We start from the raw sequence: 24711 nt of genomic DNA on the forward strand, positions 1-24711 counted from the left end.
TTCAGCCAAGTTAAACAGGCAACATTAAAACACATGGCTAACTCGACACAAGCCAAACAAACATTTGACAAAAAACCCAGGTCAAGCCAAACAGCTAACTAGAAATAGATACTAGAAAAAGAAATCTATAGATAATAAATGTTGGCCAATATTTAAAACAGTTGGTCAATTTTAAATACTAATGCAGAGCTAGAACTAGTTTGTTTGTTTTTGCAAATTTGTTTTTGCAAATCAACTGCATATAAGGTTGGGGTATTCAACACAAGCTCAGACTGAAGAAGTCATTCAGATTGAGTGACGAAACGTATCTCTACAACAAACTTGTGTCCAGATGAACTGATTCAACTTTGTGGATTTGTGTACCTGGATTATTGAGCATGCATCAACAGATTTGTTTGTTTTTGTTTTTTCAAATTAGGCATTTTACCATCTAGTGTGCATAATATTGGTAAAATAATAGCTGTGTGAGTCAAGGCCAGAAATTACAGCTGAATATGCATGATTTTTAAAATCCTCTAATGGCATTGCATAAAAAGCAGTCACGCTACTTAGCTCTGCTGAACTTCAAAAAACTGTTTTTACACAACACAGTCCACCTCTACATCAAGAAATGCAACCTGAAACTCCCACCACGCAAAGAGAAAGTTATACATCAAACTTAACCAGACCAAGGTAAAGCAGTTGATAAAATGAAGAAAAAAGAAATTGTTTTATATATCATGCCATGCCTGTGTGGAGTTTGCATGTTCACCCTGTGTCTGCTTGGGTTTCCTCCGGGAGCTTTGGTTTCCTCCCACAGTCCAAAGACATGCAGTGAGGTGAACTGGAGATACAAGATTGCCGATGACTCTTTGACATTTAACTTGTGAAGTGATGAATCTTGTGTATCGAGTAACTACAGTTTCTGTCATGAATGTAACTAAAGTGTGTAAGACATGACGTTAAAATCCTAATAGATAAATAAATAATAAGTTTATACATGCAAATGATCTAAATATGTTTCCGCACAGTAACTACATTTTCATTTTTGGCATGAAACCTCTCGATCCACCTCCCTCCTCTGCAGCAGGAGTTAAAACTAATGAAAGGCACTTGCATGGAGAGTGCTATTGGCCCTCAAAGGGCTGGAGCTGGTTTTGGCCAGCCCGCTTTCCCTCTGCCTGGGAAAGTGAAAATTCCTCAAGGCTTTTCACTTCAGGTTTCATGTGGGGATCTAAACATGAATACAGAGGTTTTGGTGAACTCCATCCTTATAACTTCACTTTTTATGTTGATTTTGGCTGTTGAGGAAAGTTTAGCACAATCACTGAGGTGAGTAAAGCAACTTTATTTTTATTCGTGTGCTTTTTGTTCTTAGTTTTGCTGACTTGCAAGCTTTTGTTTACACTGGAAAGATGATTAAGGGATTGGACAGTCACAGCATCTTGTACTTCATTTCATACCTAATTCTGATTGCTGGTTGATTTGTGTTTTAAATATGTGTAGAGTTAAAAGTTTTTTTTGACTTTAGTCTGTGCTTTTTCTCCCTCACTAGGATTCAGTTTTGTCTTTCCGGCACACTCAAACGTGGCACTAAAAGAATTTGAACTTTAATAAAAACTTTATGGGAACTTTCTCTGTTCTGCCAAAATTCACATTTGCTGTTTTCAATCTTGCTACAGATGAACTCTACTATGTTTTTCCTGTTCTTACAATACAAACACTTATCTACAGTGGCATATATAATAAGAAGGTAGCAAAGAAAGGTAAAATGTCTTTAGAAAACCCATGTATCATCTTTAAATTAGCTATGTGGGAGGCCAAACATCTGAGAACACTAGTGTAAATGCTTTTTTTGAAATGCATTTTAGAATTCAGTGCAATGTTTTTAAACATCAAATAAATTAATTACTATTAATAAGATAGTTAAAAACAGAATGTCTTAGTTTTTAAAATTTCAGTATTTATAATTAGTGAATCACGGCTGCAAATGTTAAGACCATCTTAAATCCACCTGCTTAAAGTCATCAAAGCATATGCTTTAATAAAAATGACAAATGACGATTTTTTTTTGTACCAAATGAATGAACATGGTGAATTTTACGAAAAATATGGTCAATTTGTAAATATTACCTACAGTGACAGCTGTTGACCTGGGGCTGACAAAATGTAAATGCATATAAAAGCATATAAAAGAAAACCAAAATACACCCTTATCTCTTGATTAGGAGTAAATATGGGTAAGTATATTCCTTATGAAGTTAGGTTATTAATATCTGAAAAAAAACACCTGCAAGAATCACCAACATTCCGAGACATTTCCTGTATTTTTCTTTTACCCATGGGTCCACAGGTCAGAAGGGTAAATGAGCACTATGTATGTTCAGTGTTGTGCGTGAACGAGTTCAAAAGAACGCGTTCATTGAACACGCTCATTTTTTCGTGAACGTTGAACTGAACGCAACACATTTTTAATAAAGAACTTGAACGTGAATTAGTTCATATTATGTGTCATGAACGGCAGACATCACTGTAAATGAACGTTGGAATTTGTTTTCCATTGAAAACTGAGTGACATCTGTTTTCTCTTTTGAAACGCAACGAGAGAAAGTTCCTCCCTCCTGTATTCTCGCTGGTGCCGCTTAAATCATGTATCACCAGACAGAAATGGTTTTGACATTGTGTGCGCAATGCATCGCAGTTTCCTTAAAAATAAAGTTTTTTGTGCCTTTGAGTTTTGCCTTCATTACCTTCATTCAATAGTTTCATTTCATACACACACATATGTATATATAATATCATATATATCAAATAATATATACATATTTCATATTATATATTCTTTTTTTAATTAAATGCTGGTAGATTTCATTGCACTAAGTATAGAACTGGTCTACCTTGTCTGTACTGCTGCAAGTTTCATCACCTGGTAAGAAACCCACAATTGCAGTGTCATGAGCAAATGTCTACAATGAGCAGTTTCAAAGAACGTATAGTGATTTCTAGCTTGTAGTGTGAAAAAAAGTATTTATTTGAATATCTCACGAAAAAAGTAAAATGAACTGAACTTTGAACTAGTTCAGAATTAAAATTGTGAACTTTGAACATGAACTGTTCACTTTGAGCATGTATGAACTGAACTTGAACTAGTTCAGAAAAGCTGTGAACTGGCACAACACTGTGTATGTTTCAGGCATGTGGGTGGTGGGTGTAAACTCTCCACCGAGGCATCGCAAAGACGCTGCCGGACCTCCGACGGCCTAATCTGCAGCGGGAGGGGAGAATGTACGTGCGGGGTCTGCATATGTCAAGTCACTGAGCCTGGGAAGTTCTACGGCCCACGGTGCGAATGCCATGACTGGGTCTGTGCAACATATGACGGGAAGACCTGCGGTGGTAAGTACTATCACAGACCCTTCCAAATGACTAACATATGGCTTTCATTCAGCCTGCACTGACCTAGCACGCACATCAGGATCCAATATGAGGCTCTGAAAAGAACACCAGCTAGACTTTTGTCCATGCTCGGTGTAAGCTTTTGATCTTCCATTTGTCATTAGTGACAGAGAGCTCATTTCAGTTTCACTGAGATCTCGTTCAATCAAACAAAGCATTTCAAAGAAGTTCTTTTGATGCAGATTGATTTTTGAAAGAATGAGATGCTGCTGCTTTTAAAGCCACTCTTGCGCCTTTATTCTGGTAAGTAGTGAGACCTTGAGCTTGGTACTGTTTCAGTATTTATACTGTGAGCTCACAGAAACCGTCCATTTGGTTAATGAGCATGAATACCTTCTCAAATTCTACTAACATTTTTGCTATTATTCGCACACTGCTGACAACTTTTACAGTACTCTACGTTCTCAAAACATGTTTTTTCCTGCACTATGAAATTATATTGTTGGCATAATTTGGTACCTCGTAACTCTATGTCCACTAAACTCAAAATCTTTGAAACTCAACGCCCTTTGTCGAGATATTTGTACCCTTAAACTCAACGTTTCCCTTAAACTCAGTTTAAGTTCAGTTTGCATCTACCATTTCCAGTTTGCATCTACTATTTACCTGGGCGGCATGGTGGTTTGGTGGGTAGCACTGTCGCCTCACAGCAAGAAGGTCCTGGGTTCGATCCCCAGGCGGGGCTGTCCGGGTCTGTGTGGGTTTCCTCTGGGAGCTCCGGTTTCCTCCCACAGTCCAAAAACATGCAGTCAGATTAATTGGAGACACTAATTTGCCCTATATGTGAATGTGTGTGTGTGTGTGTGTGTGTGTGTGTCTGCCCTGTGATGGACTGGCGCCCCGTCCAGGGTGTTACTGTGTGCCTTGCGGCCATTGAAAAGCACCCCCCCCTCGCAACCCTAATTGGATAATCGGTTAAGAAAGTGAGTGCGAGTATTTTCTAATTAACAATGAACAGTCGCTTTGCTCAGCACTCAGCTTGAGCGGTGCAGTAATACGTCATCAAAGTGTGCATATGAGACGTAACTGCATTTGTGTGGAATAACCATCAGATTCACTCTGAAAGCTCCACATGTATGTGTGTTTATCTGGATTTTTGTCCTGTTTCACTTTTAAACTTGTGTTACAACTCGAGGTTCTGAGAGTCAGATTTTTATTTCAGTGTTTTTATATTATATTTGTGTTATTTTCAGTGTATAAGTGTCAAAAACAACCCCATTATTTAAAATAAACCTAAAATGGGACCAAATGCATTAACAGGTCCCAGAACCAATTGACAGTTTCAAGGTACCACTGTACATGCACAGCCTAATAAACCTTTTTTCAAAAAGTCAGTACGTCTACTGGTATATTTTGTGGAAGTGGAATTAAACCCACATGGACTTGAAAATGACAGACTCCACACTGTCAGTAAACAGAGGAAAGGATAAAACCTAACACCTTAAAAAGTATTTGACCAGCTGACCATCAGCTTGTTGAACATCCCATTCCAAAGTCAAATGTGACCTGTTTGTGAGAGCAGCTGCTCTTCTGAGAATGCTTCTCTTTGACTATGAATGAGAATTTCTGTGGGACCTTGTGCCCATTCAGTCATGAGAGCATTTGTATGGCTTGGCACAGATGTTGGTCGAGGAAGCCTTAGCTGATGTTCCAGTTCATTCCAAAGTTGTTGAGTGGGGCCAGGACATTCTGTGCAGGCTCTGTGCGGGTGTTATGCATTTATAGATCTTGCTTTGTGCACAGGGATACAGTCATGCTTGGACAGGGAACTAAACTGTTGCTGCAAATGTGGAAGTATATCATTTCCTTTATATAATTGAATTATTTCACTTGTTAGCAATTGTTGTGTCTGAAACACATGAATTTTAAAATTAAAAGAGCTGTTCTGATACTTGTGTCCATGTGTACTACTACACTACATGGTGTACACTAGTGTACGACTAAAACACGATTTAGATATACTATTTAGTACAGTAGGGTGTGGTTTGTAACACAGCATGATTTAGTCTCAGATTTAGTCTTTAGTCTTTTGGTCATGTTTTGCCCCAATTTTTTCCCAATTGACTCGTTTCCGATTCCCTATTGTAATTCCTCTGCTGCTTACAGCACCCACTCTGGGCAAAGAAAGCCCCAGACTTGCACATGCCCCCTATGACACATATGCACTCAGTCACACTATACTCCGTGTGAATCCTCGACCACTTCTGTCGGCAACCTGACAAGTCCCAGGAATCGCATATCGCATCACCAGCAAGGAGAAACCTCACCTGTCCTTCACTCCCTCAGACACGGCCAGTTGTGTTTGTAGGATGCCCCACCAGGTCAGTAGCACAGCTGAGAAACTGGAGAGCTTAAATATTCTGGTGTGGTGGGTGAGCGTGTTAGGCTGATGTGCCAACCAAAAGTCAGTGAGCTCTGATTTAGAGGCACAAATTGTCTTATAAAAGTTTGAACCCGCACAGGAACAACTTTGTCTCCACCCACCCTGAAATCAAAACATCCTTAAACTTTCATTGGAGGTTTATTCTTGTTAGAGATAGTCTGGTTCGCTATGCTAGTTGGTCTTTTACTCGTCGTATTAGTGTTACGGCATGTGTGTATTGTGAGTCACATTGACTGTAGAAAAAAAACGCCGTCCTTGAGTTCTATGCCCTTAATATAGGCCACTTGACAGATTTCATTGAAATAGAAAAACACTTCAGTCTTTTTGTTCCAGCCACTATTTGCTCTGTGGAACAATCTACTGTAGGTGCAGAGAAACAATAATGGAGATATGTGAAGAGAGACAGAGTGATTTATTTGTGGAGACAGGTTGGGAGCCAGTGAAGAGTTCATTAGCTTTGCCCGGTTCTGAAAGCGAGCCTGGGCTGCCAGCTGATAATAAGCTTTCATTCACGGTTCTGCACACTGCAAATGGAGGCCATATATGAATCAGGACTTATTGTGTACTAATGTCAAGCCTAATCTGTGCTATTTCAGACAAAACACTTCATGTCTCATCTTTTAAACCAGATGGCTGATATTAGCTTAAAAACCAAAGAGGTATCGTTTCTGCGACTAAAAATGGCATTATAGATGCTTCCATGCCTATTAACTTTGAAGTAGCATCAGGTTGAGGCACATTTACAAGCGTACCAGGCGCATCAGTGTTGATGCTGGGAGGAGTGTAGTGCTCCAACCAAAAATACTAGGGTTCAAAAAGATCCCACACTTTTTTCAAATTCTATTTATTAAGAATTTCTAAAACAAATGACATCACTTTTCTACAGTCACCTTCCAATGCATTTTTCCCAGCGTCGTACCAACTTTTTAACGCCATCAGCAAAAATGTTTTTGGTGGACCGAGTAGCCACTGATGGACCGCTGCTTTCACATCATCGTCACATGAAAATCTTCTTTCCCTTAAAGCTTCTTTAAATGGTCCAAAAAGGTGGAAATTAGATGGTGCTAAATCCGGACTATAAGCTCTCTCTCAGTTTTCAGACACGACCAATTACTACTCCTCCCACCCTCACTGTTTCCACTGAAAATATAAAAGTGCTGAAACTTTTTGAAGATCCCTCATATAAAGCCAGCAGTGTCCTGTGATCAGAAAGTGTTCACTCTTAAAAGACTAGAGGAAGATAAAGACACATTTTGTGTTATTACAGAAAATAGCTCCAGTCTCTAACTCTACCCCAAAACCAGTGCTAACAGGGTATGTGGGTACTTGATTTTTTAAAACAAACTACTGATTTTAATAAGAATCTTATGAAATTCTAATGTTCAAAGTCTAAATTGTCCTTAACTGCTAGTGTTTACGAAATATAATTTTGTTTTCCATCACTTTATATTACATAGTATTGGGACACCCCCTTTCTAATTTCAGACAAAACAATTGCTGTAATTGGTGTAATAAATCAATTATATGAAGAAAATTTAGTGATACTGGGAGGAGTGTAGTATAGAAGATATAAAAAATATAAAGCCAGCAGTGTCCTGTGATCAGAAAGTGTTCACTGTTAAAAGACTAGAGGAAGATGAAGACACATTGTGCATAATTACAGAAAATAGCTCCAGTCTCTAACTCTACCCCAAAACCAGTGCTAACAGGGTATGTGGGTACTTATCAAATGGAGGTGAAACAGATTTTTTTTTCATAAACTACAATTTTAATAAGAATTCTAATGAATATTAAATTCTAATGTTCAAAGTCTAAATTGTCCTTAACTGTTTACCAGTTATCTTTTTGTTTTACACCACTTTATATTACACAGTTTTGGCACACGGACGGCACGGTGGCTCGGTGGGTAGCACTGTCTCCTCACAGCAAGATGGTCCTGGGTTCGATCCCCAGGCGGGGCGGTCCGGGTCCTTTCTGCCCTGAGTTTGCATGTTCTCCCCATGTCTGCATGGGTTTCCTTCGGGAGCTCCGGTTTCCTCAGTCCAAAAAACATGCAGTCAGGTTAACTGGACCCACTGAATTGTCCTATAGGTGTATGTGTGTGTGTGTATGTGTGTCTGCCCAGCAATGGACTGCCGCCCCGTCCAGGGTGTCACTGTCTTGCGCCCATTGAAAAGCTGGGATAGGCTCCAGCAACACCCCCCCTCCCCCACATCCCTAATTGGATAAGCAGTTAAGAAAGTGAGTGAGTTAGGGAGAGTATTGGGACACCCCCTTGTAATTGTACAGTTTATTCATTTCAGACATAACAATTGCTATAATTAGTGTAATCAATTATATGAAGAAAACTATATGCTTCCAACTTTGAAGCAACAGTTTAGGGAAGGCCCATGTGTGCCACTGTTAACAAAGCAAGATCTATAAAGACATGAAGAAACCCCAGAGCCCTGACCTCAACCCCACTGAACAGCTTTAAACTAAACTGGAACATCAGTCAAAGCTTTCTGGACCAACATCAGTGCCCAGCTATACAAATGCTCTTTTGACTGAATGGGCACAAAATCCCACATACATACTTTAAAGTCTTGTGAGAAGCCTTCTGAGAAGAGGGGCTGTTGTTGTAGCAGAAAAGATCACATAGATGTTTGTTTTTGAAACAAGCTGGTGGTCAGGTGTCCAAATACTTTTGACCATATACTGTATATTTTCCTTACCAGTTTTTTTAAATCTTTCATTTTAAATCAGACATGTTTTAATCTGTATGTAATTTATAAAGGTAAATTGACCTCAACTACAAATTAGCATTATGTCAACAGACGAGCCCTTATGCTGGTTGGTTTTATTTTCTTTTTCATGTCCTGCTTTTGCTTTAATTCTGTTCAACGTGGCAATGTTTTCCCCTTTCTCTGTACCAGACTCTCTCTCCTGAACTTTTCCATCTGCACAGCTGGCTGTAGTTCTTTTTAACACTCCACCCCCATCCTCTGCCTCCTGACCCTCAGCTGGTTCTAATGCTTGACATCCAGGGAGTCAGAATGTATTTACACTTGTCAATACAGCTGTGCTTCAGAATTCAAACGGCATGTTTAACACCAGAGAATTTGGGTCTTTAGAAAAAGAAATCTCATGAGGATGGATTGTGATAGTCTTGCTTAATAGTGCTATTTAGGATATGTCAGAGGGTCAGTTGGGAATGAAAACGCTTTGTTTTGAGATGTTTGTCAGGCTTTTAGCTGTAAAGGCTTAGGTTTAACAGTTCTTTTACAATACACCCACCTTGAACGTCAAGTTTATTCTTGGAGAAGTTGACCTTGTGCAGTAACTTTAACATTTAAATTGGTTGCCAAGGGTTTGATCTGTCAAATCTGCCTTGAAATCCTTTTGGTACCACTTAGAGTTTTAGGGTATGATGAAATCAATCGCTTTAAGCTGGACTGGAGATAGGTGCTAAAAAATGGACAAACTAAAAGGCTTTTAAAGAAGAAGACGGTCAGATGAAACAAACATTTGCTGGATGTGTAACTTGTGCATTGCAGAAATTGTACATTAAGCCAGTGTGAGTTTGGGGAGACAACACTGGTACAGTACTCGGACACTGGGACAGTAATCAGTTCTACATGCAGTCTGAATGTACTGCAGTGCGATGGGACCTGGCACTTGACAGTAGCTTCTCTGATCCTCCTCATTAGCAACAAGGGGTTTGGCTTAAACACGGTGCGGGTCTGGTGGAGCTATTATCTGTTGCAGCTGAGTTATTACCCCCAGGCAGGTGTCTCCATCTCGCTCGGAGCCCGACACAGCCCAGGCGAGCAATCATTTCACGCTCCGCAAGACAAAATAAGAGCAGAACAAGAGCTGAGTAATTGCCTGGCTAAAATTCACCTTGTTTTATAACCATAGTCAAGTCCAACATTTATCAGAGAATGAAATAGTGTATGTGTAACAAATCACCCCACAGACCGTGCCATCCTATACGTCTACTCATTAACAGGCCCTGAATGGACACTGTGTGTTAGCAATGAATTAATAATAAGCCGCAGTAGGGAACATCATAACAGATTTAATGTTCATTTCCTGTGAAGATGTAAATGTACACAACGAACACATTAATCTCAGCAATGTGAAAAAGTGGTTCAGATTTAATCACATTTTGTGTAGACAGTATCAGAATAATCTATTTTACTGCTCAAGCTCATTAGGATTTAATATATACTGCAGATGTAGTTAGTCTCATGTGACCATTTCAAATATATATACAGTATATATATATATATATATATATACAGTATATATATATATATATATATATATATATATATATATATATATATATATATATATATACTGTATATATACAGTATATACAGTATATACGTATATATTAGGATCTTGATGTCACATGTGGCTTTGGATAAATAAAATCATATCCTTATATCCATGTCATGAAAACCTTCTTCATAACGAGTACTACAGGTGTGGTAATAACATCTGTATTAAATTTTTTTCCAGTTTTGGCACAGTGTTTAAGTTCTGCACAGCACCAAGGTCCATTTCAAATCCTACTTCCAGCCAATAAATAGTTGGTCATGTTCTTTCTTGTACACTTGGGTTTTCCTTATGTACTTCTGCGCCCCTAATTTAGTGCAGCTAATTTGTCTTCTGCTGCTGGGGACCTTGATCACGTTCAACGCATGCACAGTCCACCGACCCCTTCTTATTCGCCCATACTTCGGTGTATTTGTGTATGAGGCCAGTCTCACACATGGAGAGTTATGCACTGATATCCCTGTCCCTCCACTTCTGTACAGGCACCTCAGGCTACTAACCAGGGTCCTTACAGTGTCGGAGACCCTGCCCTCCTTTTTAGTCAGGGGTTTAGTGGCCAATTTTGTTTGCCTGCTAGGAGACTTGAGGAATCCCAGTGCTGGTGGTAATATCTCGCTGTGCCACCTGGGCTCCCATAAAATTTAAGCATGCTAGGTAATAAAATTCACTTTTTTAGGAAAAGTCATGAAAGGAGGGACCTGGAATTTAATTGAGTGCAAGGAATGTTTTTTTTTTTTTGGTCACTGTGACCAGATGACTGATGCTCAGCGTTTCTGGGTATAAGTAGTTCAAACAGGCATGGCGCTTTTAGAAAGAAGTCGCAGTAGTACAAAAACACTTATACTGATAGTTATGTTGATGTTGCACTTCTCTAGGGATGTGGGTACGATACTTGCCTTAGTTATTGTTTGTAAAGCGACTTTCGCCCAGTAAACTTGTTACTCTGGCGTCTTTATTCTGCCCCTATTCTTCTTTAATTCTGCCTTTTACCACTGTTCCCAGTTCCCAAAAAAACTGTAAAAAACTAGTATACGTCAGATGTCTTTGCTGGCGCAACCTTCCTATTTTCTATCCGGACTTGGGACTGGCACTGAGAGTGTACTGACAAGTATACCTAGCTAATGGCTAGGCTGTATCAGCCATCCTCCACCTCTCAGACACTAGCCAATTATGTCTGTGCAGATGCCCGACCAGCTGATAGCACTGCTAAGATTCGAACTTCATATCCCTGGATCTCAACGGTAGTGGAGAAGTGTACTTTACCACTGTGCAATCCAAGCGCCCATACAGGATTGCAATAAATCCATAAATCAGTATTTCCAGTCATTAATACTGCCCTGCGATCAAAACCCTCCCACAGTCAGATTCTATTATATACTCTTATTTTCCTGACAAGCAGTCCACATCCATATTTTCTGCATCAGTGCTTCTAACGAGCTCTGAAGCCTTCGTCTCATTTCCTCTCACTTAAACAAATTCAACACCTATCAAGGTGAACGGCCAACTGTATTGTCAGACATCCATTAGTGTCCGAGATGGATCACTGATCTACAATTTGTTTGATGAGGATGCATGTCCTATAAATACTCTTCTCAGCTGGTCTGGGTGAGTCATCCAGTTCAGAGGCGTAGCTCTGCTGTCTTAGACCAGCCAAACTACCCTTATTCAGACAGACCAAGCCCCCGGGGGAAGGACTGCTGGTGTGAGAACATGGAAGAAAGCAAGGTCTACGTTCTCCTTCCAAGCAGTAAGCGAGTGCCAATTAATATGTCAGGGCAGCTGGCTTTGCTTGTAGGATCAGTTCTTGACATAAATACTGCCTGACAGCAGTAGAAGTAAAGCCCTGTAAACAGTGGAGACATTTGATTCTAGGAATTGGTCCACCATGACTACTTCACATCATTATATAGAAGAATAGAAAAAGAAGAATGCCTTTATTTATCATATTTACATACACACATTACATTACATACAGTACAATGCAATTCTTTTTTTCGCATATCTCTGGGTTCAGAGCACAGGGTCAGCCACTGGAGAAGACAGGGTTAAGGACTTTGCTCAAGGGCCCAACAGTGACTGCATAGCAGAGCCCAGATTCATGCCGATAATCTTCTGATTAATAGCCCAATTGATAGTGAGTAGCACTGTCGCCTCCTGAGTTTGATAACCAGGTGGAGCAGCCCGGGTCCTTTCTGTTTGAAATTTGCATGTTCTCCCTGTGTCAGCATGGGCTTCCTTCAGGTGCCCCAGTTTCCTTCTGCAGTCTAAAGACATGCAGTCAGGTTAATTGGAGCTACTAAATGAGTGTTTGAAAGTGTGTGTGAATGTGCGTGTGTGTTTGCCCTGTAACAGACTGGCATCCTGTCCAAGATGTTGTCTGTCTTGCGCTCACTGAATCAGACCCACCGCGACCATGAATAGGATATTCATTCAATAATGAATGAATGAATGATGGTCAGCTAACCAATTTCAGCCCTTCTGTTTGATATTCTATTCACAGCCTCCTACCTACCTACATACCTCAAATCCAGTATAACTTCTGCATTATTAAATATTATTTTATATCTGCAACAATTATTGTTTTACTTCATAAACAAGACATTTTGTTTAAGCATCATTGTAAATACTACAGCAGTGCAAGGCTGCTGTTACTGATGAAAAGACCTTAAACAAGACATCAAATTTACCTGATGGATTAAAAGGCTGAGTGATTGAAGATGGCACAGGTCTCGGCTAAAGGCTAAAAACTACATTTATAATTCATGAGGTCACCCATTTTCCCTCCTTCATTTTGATGGGCAGTGAAATCATGAATAATGAGTGTGTTATTATGATCAATATGTGAGACTGAAAATGTGGCCTGTGTTTTATGAGAGAATTTTTAAATTGCTAAAATTTTAGGGTTAAAAGTAAATCAAAAACACACAACATATAAGAAATGTAGAATTAAGACCTGCTGGATTCAGGTACAATGGAAGTTAAAAGTTAAAAAACACTTGCAAATAATTTACTATCTACTGAACATAACATGGTAAAAGAAAATCAGGGAATCTGGAAGAATCTGAGGGTTAAACTGGAAACCATTAGTAGTAAATAATTAGTAGAAAAAATACAGTATTATATATTATTAAATATATAATATTATTATATTTATTAAATGTATATTATATTATTATTAAATAGAGAATATTATCCCCTCCACTCAGACAGTAGGAATAGTTCTGTCCTCTTGGACTCCCAGACATGGATGGCTATTGTCATATTTGGTAATTAGCATTCAGAGATGATAGAGTAAATATATTATTGGTGCTACATAGGTTTCCATTACAACACACACACACACACACTTTGATAGATAAACATTGTTTGCAATCGACATTTTAATTCACCACAAAGGCGTTCAATAGGGTTGCGGTCAGGGCTCGGTACGGATTTCCTCCTCAGCAATAAAACTTACTTATTGAAACTTGCTTTGACACAGGGGTGCATTAATAGAAAGGACATCATCCAAACAATATAGTTTTATTATAATTATTATTATTATTTTGTTTATGCATTTTCTTCCATTTTCAAATTAAAATTAACCATTTGCATTATGCTTCCTCTCTACTGATGTTGATCTCCACCCTGGTTGAGGAGAGCCAAGACTGACACACGCCCCCTCCGACACGTGTGCAGCAGCCGGCTGCATCCTTTCACCTGCATATGCGGAGCAGAGGTCGTAATTGCATCACTTATAAGGTCCCATCCCATCCGTCCGGTTGCAGTCTGCTTTATGTACACTATTTATATTAAAATTTATTTGAAATTGCTTCTGAGTTTCAGTTTTGAACTCAGTGGTAAGTGTTGCAGTCCAGACCAGCCGATTTTTACATACGGCATGTTTCTTAATCTGCTGGTTCTACTTCATGATCTTGTATGGTCTACTGCTAAATGGCTGATCAGTTGCCGTTCCTACAATTACCTTGCAGTTTGAGCTTCAGTAGCTTTTCTTGTGGCATCACTGAGTCTTGGTCGCCCAACAACCTGTCAGCGGTTTGGCTTGTCCCTCCCTAAACCACTCTTGGTGGGTACTCACCTCAGCTTTTTTTTTATAAAAAACTCACACAGGTCTTCATACTGATCATATCTGCTACATGTAAACTATAAGTAAACGCCATCAGACCAACATTTATTATATCCCTGACATCACATGCCCATTTTTGGTGGGGGTTCGCAATGTTTTAGTTCATCTCTGTATATTCAACATAATAAGCCTGGATTATGGTCAAGGACCTCACTGCACACACAATCCACAATCTAAAATGAGCCAAATCAAAACTGAAATGGAGTTTAGCAGCTCAGCTTTTTGCCCATTTTCATAGTGAGATAAGTGTATTCACTACATCACATTGACCTTCACACCTTCTTCAAATCTGAGACCAATCAGAAAATCGATCTCTGAGCTCAGGTGCACCAGCAGTGTCATTTTCCACTCACCCATTTCATATTGCCACTGGGCTCCCGTGTCATACTTGTTTTTTCAGACGATAAATAACTATAAAGTCTGAACTGTGTGTGTGTGTGTGTGTGTGTGTGTCTGTGTGTGGTGTTTGTCATTGCAGACCATGGGACATGTGACTGTGGTAAGTGTGTCTGTGATGACGGCTGGTCCGGAGATGCTTGTCAGTACCAGGAAGACTGCACGCTTTCCAGCCGGAAGAGCAAAGACCTGTGCCGTAACTCTCAGGGAGTGGTGTGCTCCAAGGCAGGCAAGAAAGATTTATACTGTAAATAATACTGTACATAAGGATAATACATAAAGCCTGAGTGTCTGAACCTAAACCCAACATCATCTACTAATACTGTCTAATTCAGTAGTGTGAAAAAGTCTTTCAACGCTGATCATTTCTAGTTCAGCTATAAAACAGATATTAGTTCTGTAGTAAATGCGTCCTTACGTATACATCTTTCACTGATCTTCATTTCTTTGCCTCTGTTTTGACTAACTTTAAAACATTTTGGACATGAGCAAATTTTTAAACTAACTGAGGACTGACCACATTACCTCTCTGTGCCTCTCAAATATTTCTTGTGAGAACACAGCTGGTTGACACATGTGCACAGTTTGGCAGCCTTGGCTTGGGATGTGTGTGTGTGTGTGTGTGTGTGTGTGTGAGAGAGAGAGAGAGAGAGAGAGAGAGAGAGAGAGAGAGAGAGAGAGAGAGAGAGAGAGAGGGAGAGAGAGAAAGTGTGTGTGGGGGTGTATATGGGACCTGCACGCCTGTAGGGAGCTGACTGTGTATGAACGTGCAGCTATGTGTCGTACATGTGTGAACTGTGTTTGGAAATTGGGTTAGATGTGTGTGTGTGGGATATGGTACTTCTGGGTGGCTGTGTGTGTATGTGTGTGTTGAGGGGGTTATGGTACTGATGGGTGGCTGTGTGTGTGTTGAGTGGGATATGGTACTGATGGGGGGCTGTATGTGTGTGTGTGTTGAGTGGGATATGGTACTGATGGGTGGCTGTGTGTGTGTGTGTGTGTGTGTGTGTGTGTGTGTGTGTGTGTGTGTGTTGTGGGATATGGTACTGATGGGTGGCTGTGTGTGTGTGTGTGTGTGTGTGTGTGTGTTGTGGGATATGGTACTAATGGGTGGCTGTGTGTGTGTGTGTGTGTTGAGTAGGATATGGTACTGATGGGTGACTGTGTGTGTGTGTGTGTGTTGAGTAGGATATGGTACTGATCGGTGGCTGTGTGTGTGTGTGTGTGTGTGTGTGTGTGTGTGTGTGTGTGTGTGTTGTGGGATATGGTACTGATGGGTGGCTGTGTGTGTGTGTGTGTGTGTGTGTGTTGAGTAGGATATGGTACTGATGGGTGGCTGTGTGTGTGTGTGTGTGTGTGTGTGTGTGTGTGTGTGTGTGTGTTGTGGGATATGGTACTGATGGGTGGCTGTGTGTGTGTGTGTGTGTGTGTTGTGGGATATGGTACTGATGGGTGGCTGTGTGTGTGTGTGTGTGTGTGTGTGTGTGTGTTGAGTAGGATATGGTACTGATGGGTGGCTGTGTGTGTGTGTGTGTGTGTGTGTGTGTGTGTGTGTGTGTGTGTGTTGTGGGATATGGTACTGATGGGTGGCTGTGTGTGTGTGTGTGTGTGTGTTGTGGGATATGGTACTGATGGGTGGCTGTGTGTGTGTGTGTGTGTGTGTGTGTGTTGAGTAGGATATGGTACTGATGGGTGGCTGTGTGTGTGTGTGTGTGTGTGTGTGTGTGTGTGTGTGTGTGTGTGTTGTGGGATATGGTACTGATGGGTGGCTGTGTGTGTGTGTTGTGGGATATGGTACTGATGGGTGGCTGTGTGTGTGTGTTGTGGGATATGGTACTGATGGGTGGCTGTGTGTGTGTGTGTTGTGGGATATGGCTCTGTTTGTGTGTGTTTGTGTGTGTGTGTGTGTGTGGTAAACAGGAACGTGCCACTGTGGCAGCTGCATGTGTAAGGACCCCGATGGCAGCGGCCTCATCAGTGGGCGTTACTGTGAATGTGATGACAGCCAGTGCCTTGACGAGGACTCAGAAGAGGTGTGTGGAGGTACGCTACGATAATCACTTCCACTTCTGCATACACACTATCTAAACATCACAGCAGATGTTATGAGGCCTGTAAATGCTACAGAAAGGCTTTGATTTCACCCATAAGCTTTTGGAGGCATATCGGAGAAGCATGGATTACTGGGATGTATTTAAAATCCTAGATTTAATACACTTTATAGACAAAAGTATTGGGACACCACTTCTTATTATTGAATTCATGTGTTACAACCCCAATTTGATAACAGTAATAAATCAGTTATATAGAGGAAATTATATTCTATATGATTTTAGGCTTGACTCACAGTCAGCATTCTAGTTCATCCCAATGGTTTACAGTGGGTTGATTTCAAGGCTTATTGAATGTATTTTTCTGCTTCATCCTGGTTGAGTGGGTCATGCTTTACCCACAAACAGAAACAAAATAGGCAAAAATGGTTCAGGAATGGTTTGAGTTTGAAGTGTTGACTTGGCCTCCAAATTCCCCAGATCTCAATCCAATCGAGCATCTGTGGGCTGTGCTGGACGAACAAGTCAGATCCATGGAGGCCCCACCTCACAACTTACAGGAGCTAAGGGATCTGCTGCTAACATCTTGGTGCCAGATACTACAGCACACCTTCAGGGGTCTAGTGGGGACCGACACAAAATTAGGAAGGTGGTCATAATGCTATGCCTAATCGGTGTATAGTTGCTGTACATTAGGTGCAGCAGTGTTATTGGGAATTTCAGAGCCTCTCATTGCCAACACTAGGATAAGTACAGTGTCTAACTGTAAGACAAATAAGTCTCAATACCATGCAAGTTTACTGCAGTGCTGGTTAGTAAGAGTCCTACATGGTTCTTTTCCCATTTATTGATGGGATAAAGGGAGGTGACAGAGTGTACACTGCAACAGATGGCCTACAGTCAATAACTGTATCTAAATGGCTGGTGTAGCTCATAAAATAGACAATAATGCAAGTACAAAATAGGCAAACTGGGGTGCTTAAGTGGCACAGCGGTCTAATGTGCTAGCTAGCAATTGACCTGGCCGGGCATAAAAGCAGACACAATTGGTAATTGGTGCCAAATAAATTGGTTGGGGAGTGTAAGTAAGGATCTAGGGCTTTATATGAAGTTTAAAGTAATTAGTCATTAGCAAATAGAACCAATACACTGACTGGCTAACACACAAGATGCTAGAATCACGTTTTGTTGATAAGACGATGTTTCATAGCCGTGCAGCTCGGACGCTCGTCTGACTGGTGTATTCTCTTCTCTGTTGGTTTATGGTTGCAGGCCATGGAAAGTGTTACTGTGGAAACTGTTACTGCTCGGCCGGTTGGCATGGAGATAAATGCGAATTCCAGTGCGACATTAGCCCATGGGAAAGCAAGCGGAGATGCACCTCTCCAGATGGCAAGATCTGCAGTAACCGAGGTCTGTTCCCTTAAGCAAGCCTCACTTGCATTATCGTGATGATCTGACAGAGGTGCTGTTGCAACGATTCTGTGATGTTCTGTGATGCAGCCTGACAATAGAGGGGTTTTCCTGACAGAAGCTGCACAGACTGGGTTTGGCTCAGTGCCTGGTTCTAACTCTCTTACAGCGTAAGTAACTCCAGCTGACAGGTATAGATGAGAACAGGACCCCCTTTTGGCTCTGTTCCCAGACTACTGCCGAAAGTACAGGAGGAAAGTAAGGAAGAAAAATAAGAATCTTTCAGGGAAGGACTTTAAACCGATTAGAGCGTGCCAGTGGAGGATTTGCTAAATGGTACCTGGTCGGGGGGTTTTGCAAAGCTCTGTATGAATAATCGCTCTCTTGCTAGTAATAGCTGCTGTAAAAAGTAAAGCTGTTAAACAGTATTTAGTGCTGTTTAACACATGATACAACCGCTGTGCATTGTAGAACTAAAAAAAAACATGCATGGTTAATTTCCAAAAAAGTTGGGACAGTACAAAAAATGCATTTACAATTTTAGAATACCATTATTTGTCATATATACATATACACATGTACAGTACAATTTCTGCATATCCAACTTGTTTGGAAGAGCACAGGGTCAACCACTGTATGGCATCCCTGAAGCAGACAGGGTTAAGGGCCTTGATCAAGGACCCAACAGTGGCTGCGTAGCAGAGCCTGGATTTGAACCGACAATCTTCTGATTGATAGCCTAACGCTCCACCCACTGTCCCTTTAATTTTTTTGTATGTTGTTTATGCATTTTCTCTCCTTTTCTCCCAACTTTTAGCGCATCCAATTGCTCGATTGCCTCATGCTTCCTCTCCACCGATGCCAATCCCCGCTCTAATTGAGGAGAACGAAGCTAACCCACGCCCCCTCCGACACATGGGCAGCAGCCATATGCATTTTGTCACCTACATTTTGACGAGTGCAATGCGGATCAGCACTGTGTATGGAGAGACACACCCTGACAGCACTCTTTTCCCATCTCTGTGCAGGCGCTATCAATCAGCCAGCAGAGGTCATAATTGCATTAGTTATGAGAGAGTCCCTCTCCGGCTTAATATCCCACCCCTATCTGAACAACAGGCCAATCGTTGTTCATGTGGCCGCTCAGCCCAGACGGTAGGCAGAGCTGAGACTCGATACGATGTATTCGAGATCCCAGCTCTGGTGTTCTAGCGTGTGTTTTACCTCTGCGCCACCTGAGCAGCTCCGCTGTCCCTTTAATACAGATATTTAATCAGAAACAGCCCAACAGATGGATATTTAATGTTTACCTTATCAACTCTACTGATCTTTGTAAAATAATGCTACTTCCTAATTCAATACCTAAGATACATTCCAAAAAAAGTTCAGACCAAGCAAATCAAGACCAGGAACACTGACAAAGGAATAAATCTTGGAATTGTGTGCACAAGCACACCCACATTTTCCTCTGCCTCCAAGTTAAAGTGCTGGTTTTCATTTAAATCCTGTCTGTGAAATGAAGTTAGACATTAGTTTGCAAAAAGTTAGAGGAAGGTTGGTGAAATGCCTGTGGTGCTTAATTACTCAGCTAGATTGTGTTACAACACCCAGAAAAACTTCCTGCCTGTCTTTCTCAGAGCTTTAGGCATCCACGCTAGTCGAAATGACTGAACTTAGACAAACTAATCAGAGTAAAGAAAAGTGAGGTTTGTTTGTACAAATCCCAAATAAAGAAACCCCTTACTCATTCAGTTTTTATTTTACTGTTTTGAAGCTGATGGTGTAAGGTACTCTAAGCATCATGATTCAGAGTAATGCTTGTATTGCCAAGCAATAAACATCTTCATATGTTCATAGTGCTTTTAATACAAATGATTGGTAAGCAGCCTCTGGGGAAAAAACAACCTAGGGGTAACAACCTCTTTCTTCACCAAACTTTAAAGATCAAAGATCTGTATTTAAATACAAAACCCATAACTTACTGTGGGGAAAATAGCTTGGCTTTTTTTAAACCATGAGATGTGAAATATACTACATTGCATTTTTCAGATGTTGCTTTAGACAGATGGATGGATGGATGGATGGATGGATGGATGGATGGATGGATGGATGGATGGATGGATGGATAGATAGATAGATAGATAGATAGATAGATAGATAGATAGATAGATAGATAGATAGATAGATAGATAGATAGATAGATAGATAGGTAGCAGACAGATAGACAGACAGCTAGATAGACAGCTAGATAGACAGCTAGACAGACAGACAGACAGACATACAGACAGACACAGATAGATAGATAGATAGATAGATAGATAGATAGATAGATAGATAGATAGATAGATAGATAGATAGATAGATAGATAGATAGATAGATAGATAGATAGATAGATAGATAGATAGATAGATAGATACTTATAATCTCGAGGGAAATTATTGGCCTCCAGTAGCTAAACAGGAAGAAGAAATAATACAAGCAAGTAGGGTGTAGCAAATGTACATTGTGCAAATTGTGGAATGGTGCACAAAGTGCACATATTTTTAGCATAATAATGGTTGTGGTTATTTTCTTACCCATTGCTTACAGGTACATTAAATAAGCACACAGCCGTGCAATTTTGAACAACAAACACTAAAATGTGCCGTACTAAAAAGCTTTCTTATTTTGTGTTCTCTAATCTATTTTAAAACAATTCATAGTCAACATAACTTCCATAATTATGCCTATAGACTATAAACTTAAATCACACACACACACTCTCACTGCAGTTCTTATATACAGTATATACTGTATATGAGAACTGTAGTGTAAGGAGGCTGGCTGGCAATCGGCACCCCATGAGCACTCTTCACACTGGAGCAGATACAGTAGAAGGAAATGGGATTTCCAGCAGTGTGACTGCCTGGCTTGGGTGCATTCAAGTTTAGGTGTTTCCTCAGATTCTCTCTCTTTCTGTGACTCCGAGGATTGAATTCAATTGTCCTTCAATCCACTTCAATCCACCTCTTACAAAGCTCATTTTCTAAAAAGTTGGGACATTTTGTAAAACACAATAAAAAAGAAGAATCTGTGATTTGTTTATTCTCTTGAATCTTTATTTAACTGACAAATGTAGAAAGAAAGGATTTTCAATGTTTTTCACTAAGTATTAATTCTCACAAATTATGAATGTCTATTTAGGCTATTTAAGCAAATTCAGACTGAGCAAACAGCACCTTAGTATGGCCTCAGAAATCATGGACAATTGTGTTCCAGGAGGACAACGAACAACAACACAAAAACACAACACTGTTTAATAATGGTCTCACAAGGCTTTAGTAGCTATAACCAAATATAAGCTTATATAAGGACAGCTGGACACCACCTGATGACACCTTCTCCTGGCCTAGAGCTACAACCAGAATTATAGATTTTAGATATATCCAATTATCATTGTTTGAAATGGGTCTGGAACAAATGGGAAAATGGGCCTGAAACAAAACCAACATTAGTTTAAAATGTCACAAGAACACCACAGCCTTGTTGTATTCGAGTTGGCATTTTGGTATCACGTTCTTTATTAATGTGGTTTATTTCATTTTATTTTCTTCATTGCACTTATCTTGTAGTTTGGAAAGCAGAACTCACCAAGATATTGTACCTCTATTCATTCTGGCTAAATATCTAATCCTCCACTAATTGTCTTTGCAGGAACATGTATCTGTGGAGAATGCACCTGCTACGATGTTGACCCATCAGGAGATTGGGGTGACATCCACGGAGACACCTGCCAGTGCGATGAGAGGAGCTGCCATGCTACATATGACAGATACTCAGACGAGTTCTGCTCTGGTAAAATAAATGCATCAAATTACCTCAGTTTAGTAGTTTCTCTTTGCAAAACAGACATGGCCAGTTTGGGATTGGGAGCTTGTTGATGGTCCCCCATGATGGTGTCGTCTGATATTTTGACAAGATGTAGCATTTTAACTGCAGCTGTTTTAAAATCAAGAACTAAGTCTGCCTTGTTGATGGTATCACTTTACAGACCAAAGTTATTATAATTGGTCAAAAGTATGTAAACACCTCTCTTAGAAGGTAGAGCTTTGGACTATCAATCAGAAAATTGTGGGTTTAAATCTCGGCTCTGCCTGCTATGCTAGGAGGAATGCCACGAATCAGTGATGGAAATTAGCTGAATTATATGTTACATATAACAATACATATAATAAATAATAATAATAATAATAATAGTATACAAATAAATATAATAATAATAATATTAATACATATAATAATACATACATATTTATTAATAATAATTTCAGATTTGTTTTAAGCATTTATTATTATTATTATTATTATTATTATTATTATTACTACTACTACTACTATGATACTTCAGTTAGCCTATGTCTATGTCTAGTATGTCTATACTATTGTCCAATAGTAAATACTATTATATTATTATATGATTCAATATTTACCAATATTATATTTTGTATTAAAATATCATGGTATGAATTTATTATAATAAGATTACAACAAATTGACAAAAGACTCAAAAGCAGATCTGTTCATTTAAGAACCTATTATTAAAATCAGCTGACTTACAGCTAATATGATTGTAGCTTTACATCTTTGTACTGTGATTGTTTATATGACTTTTAGGATTATATTTCAAATGTAAGAGATTTACATATAAAAAATGAACAATAATATTAAGTATGTGCTGAGTAACTGCTTTAAACACTTTGCACATAAACGAGTCATTACCCTTAAATAATCCAGTGTTAGAAATGCTGATTTGGCTGAAACAATAAAGGTGGATTATTCACCCAAACATGCTTCTCGTTTAGCAAACACAGAGCTGTTGGATTAGTCTGAGCTCAAAGACATAAGGCGAGTATGAAAAACACTCGCACATCTGTATTTAATATTGATGGGGGGAAAACACAGCAGTGAGGACACTGTGTGCTAGCTGCAATGGAAAACCTGAGTTTCAGTCTACAGTTTTCTTTAAGCATATGTTATTCCAATGTGTAAAAAAACAGGCTCACAAATGAACCCACATTTGGACATGAAATGATCCATACCAGTTTGCATGCCAGCATTAACAATTCTCTCTAATTTAACAGACTTAATTTTTTCCTCTAAAGGTAATGGTCAGTGTCACTGTGGGAGATGTGACTGCAAAGAGGGATGGACGGGGAAGAAGTGTGAGCATCCTCTTTCCTGTTCACTGTCTGTAGAGGCAAGTTCGAAGAGATGCCGGGGAAGCTCTAACCTGCCCTGTTTTGGAAGAGGTAAATTTAAAAATCATTAAGGCTAGCCACCAAATGAGGGTAATTTGGTATAGTCAAGTAGCTGTTCATTTATTTAGCACTTTTGTTCCTTTGGACCTTTCATTTAAACTCTGTTCCACTGAATGGATTATTTAATGGTGGCATAGTGTAGTCTGGTACACTTTCACATGCTTCCTTTCATAAGCTTGGCTATTGCAGTTAGACTGGGGAATTGTTTTCCATACAGATTAGAAGATTATTACATAATGGAAGCATAAAATAATCAGACAAAAGAAAGGATGAAGAAAAACTAAGTAAACGGTTCCCGTGTGCACAACAATAATGTATAAACTATCATTTTAGTCCTGCGAAATTCTGGATTTATCCAGACATCCAATTGTTCTTTCTACTCACTAAACAAAGCAACAGTAGACAATGGTTGATGTCTGGGAGACCCACCTGAGACCCATTCAAATGTACAGGGGTTGGACAAAATAACTGAAACACCTGGTTTTAGACCACAATAATTTATTAGTATGGTGTAGGGCCTCCTTTTGCGGCCAATACAGCGTCAATTCGTCTTGGAAATGACATATACAAGTCCTGCACAGTGGTCAGAGGGATTTTAAGCCATTCTTCTTGCAGGATAGTGGCCAGGTCACTACGTGATGCTGGTGGAGGAAAACGTTTCTTGACTCGCTTCTCCAAAACACCCCAAAGTGGCTCAATAATATTTAGATCTGGTGACTGTGCAGGCCATGGGAGATGTTCAACTTCACTTTCATGTTCATCAAACCAATCTTTCACCAGTCTTGCTGTGTGTATTGGTGCATTGTCATCCTGATACACGGCACCGCCATTGGATGCACATGGTCCTCCAGAATGGTTCGGTAGTCCTTGGCAGTGACGCGCCCATCTAGCACAAGTATTGGGCCAAGGGAATGCCATGATATGGCAGCCCAAACCATCACTGATCCACCCCCATGCTTCACTCTGGGCATGCAACAGTCTGGGTGGTACGCTTCTTTGGGGCTTCTCCACACCGTAACTCTCCCGGATGTGGGGAAAACAGTAAAGGTGGACTCATCAGAGAACAATACATGTTTCACATTGTCCACAGCCCAAGATTTGCACTCCTTGCACCATTGAAACCGACGTTTGGCATTGGCACGAGTGACCAAAGGTTTGGCTATAGCAGCCCGGCCGTGTATATTGACCCTGTGGAGCTCCCGACGGACAGTTCTGGTGGAAACAGGAGAGTTGAGGTGCACATTTAATTCTGCCGTGATTTGGGCAGCCGTGGTTTTATGTTT

General features: G+C 40.1%; 1 protein-coding gene across 1 annotated transcript in view; it reads left to right on the top strand.

The window, feature by feature from the left end:
* The first annotated feature begins 1096 nt into the window (after nt 1–1096).
* Nucleotides 1097–24711, top strand: part of itgbl1 (integrin, beta-like 1) — a 54939-nt gene continuing 31324 nt past the window's right edge. The window contains exons 1-7 of the mRNA XM_063005841.1: nt 1097–1311; nt 3173–3375; nt 14749–14895; nt 16587–16709; nt 17990–18130; nt 21825–21965; nt 23273–23419. Of these exons, the coding sequence (XP_062861911.1) occupies nt 1097–1311; nt 3173–3375; nt 14749–14895; nt 16587–16709; nt 17990–18130; nt 21825–21965; nt 23273–23419 (1117 nt within the window). The remainder of the gene's footprint in view (nt 1312–3172; nt 3376–14748; nt 14896–16586; nt 16710–17989; nt 18131–21824; nt 21966–23272; nt 23420–24711) is intronic.

Source organism: Trichomycterus rosablanca, chromosome 12 (genome assembly GCF_030014385.1).
Source record: "Trichomycterus rosablanca isolate fTriRos1 chromosome 12, fTriRos1.hap1, whole genome shotgun sequence".
Taxonomy (NCBI): Eukaryota; Metazoa; Chordata; class Actinopteri; order Siluriformes; family Trichomycteridae; genus Trichomycterus; species Trichomycterus rosablanca.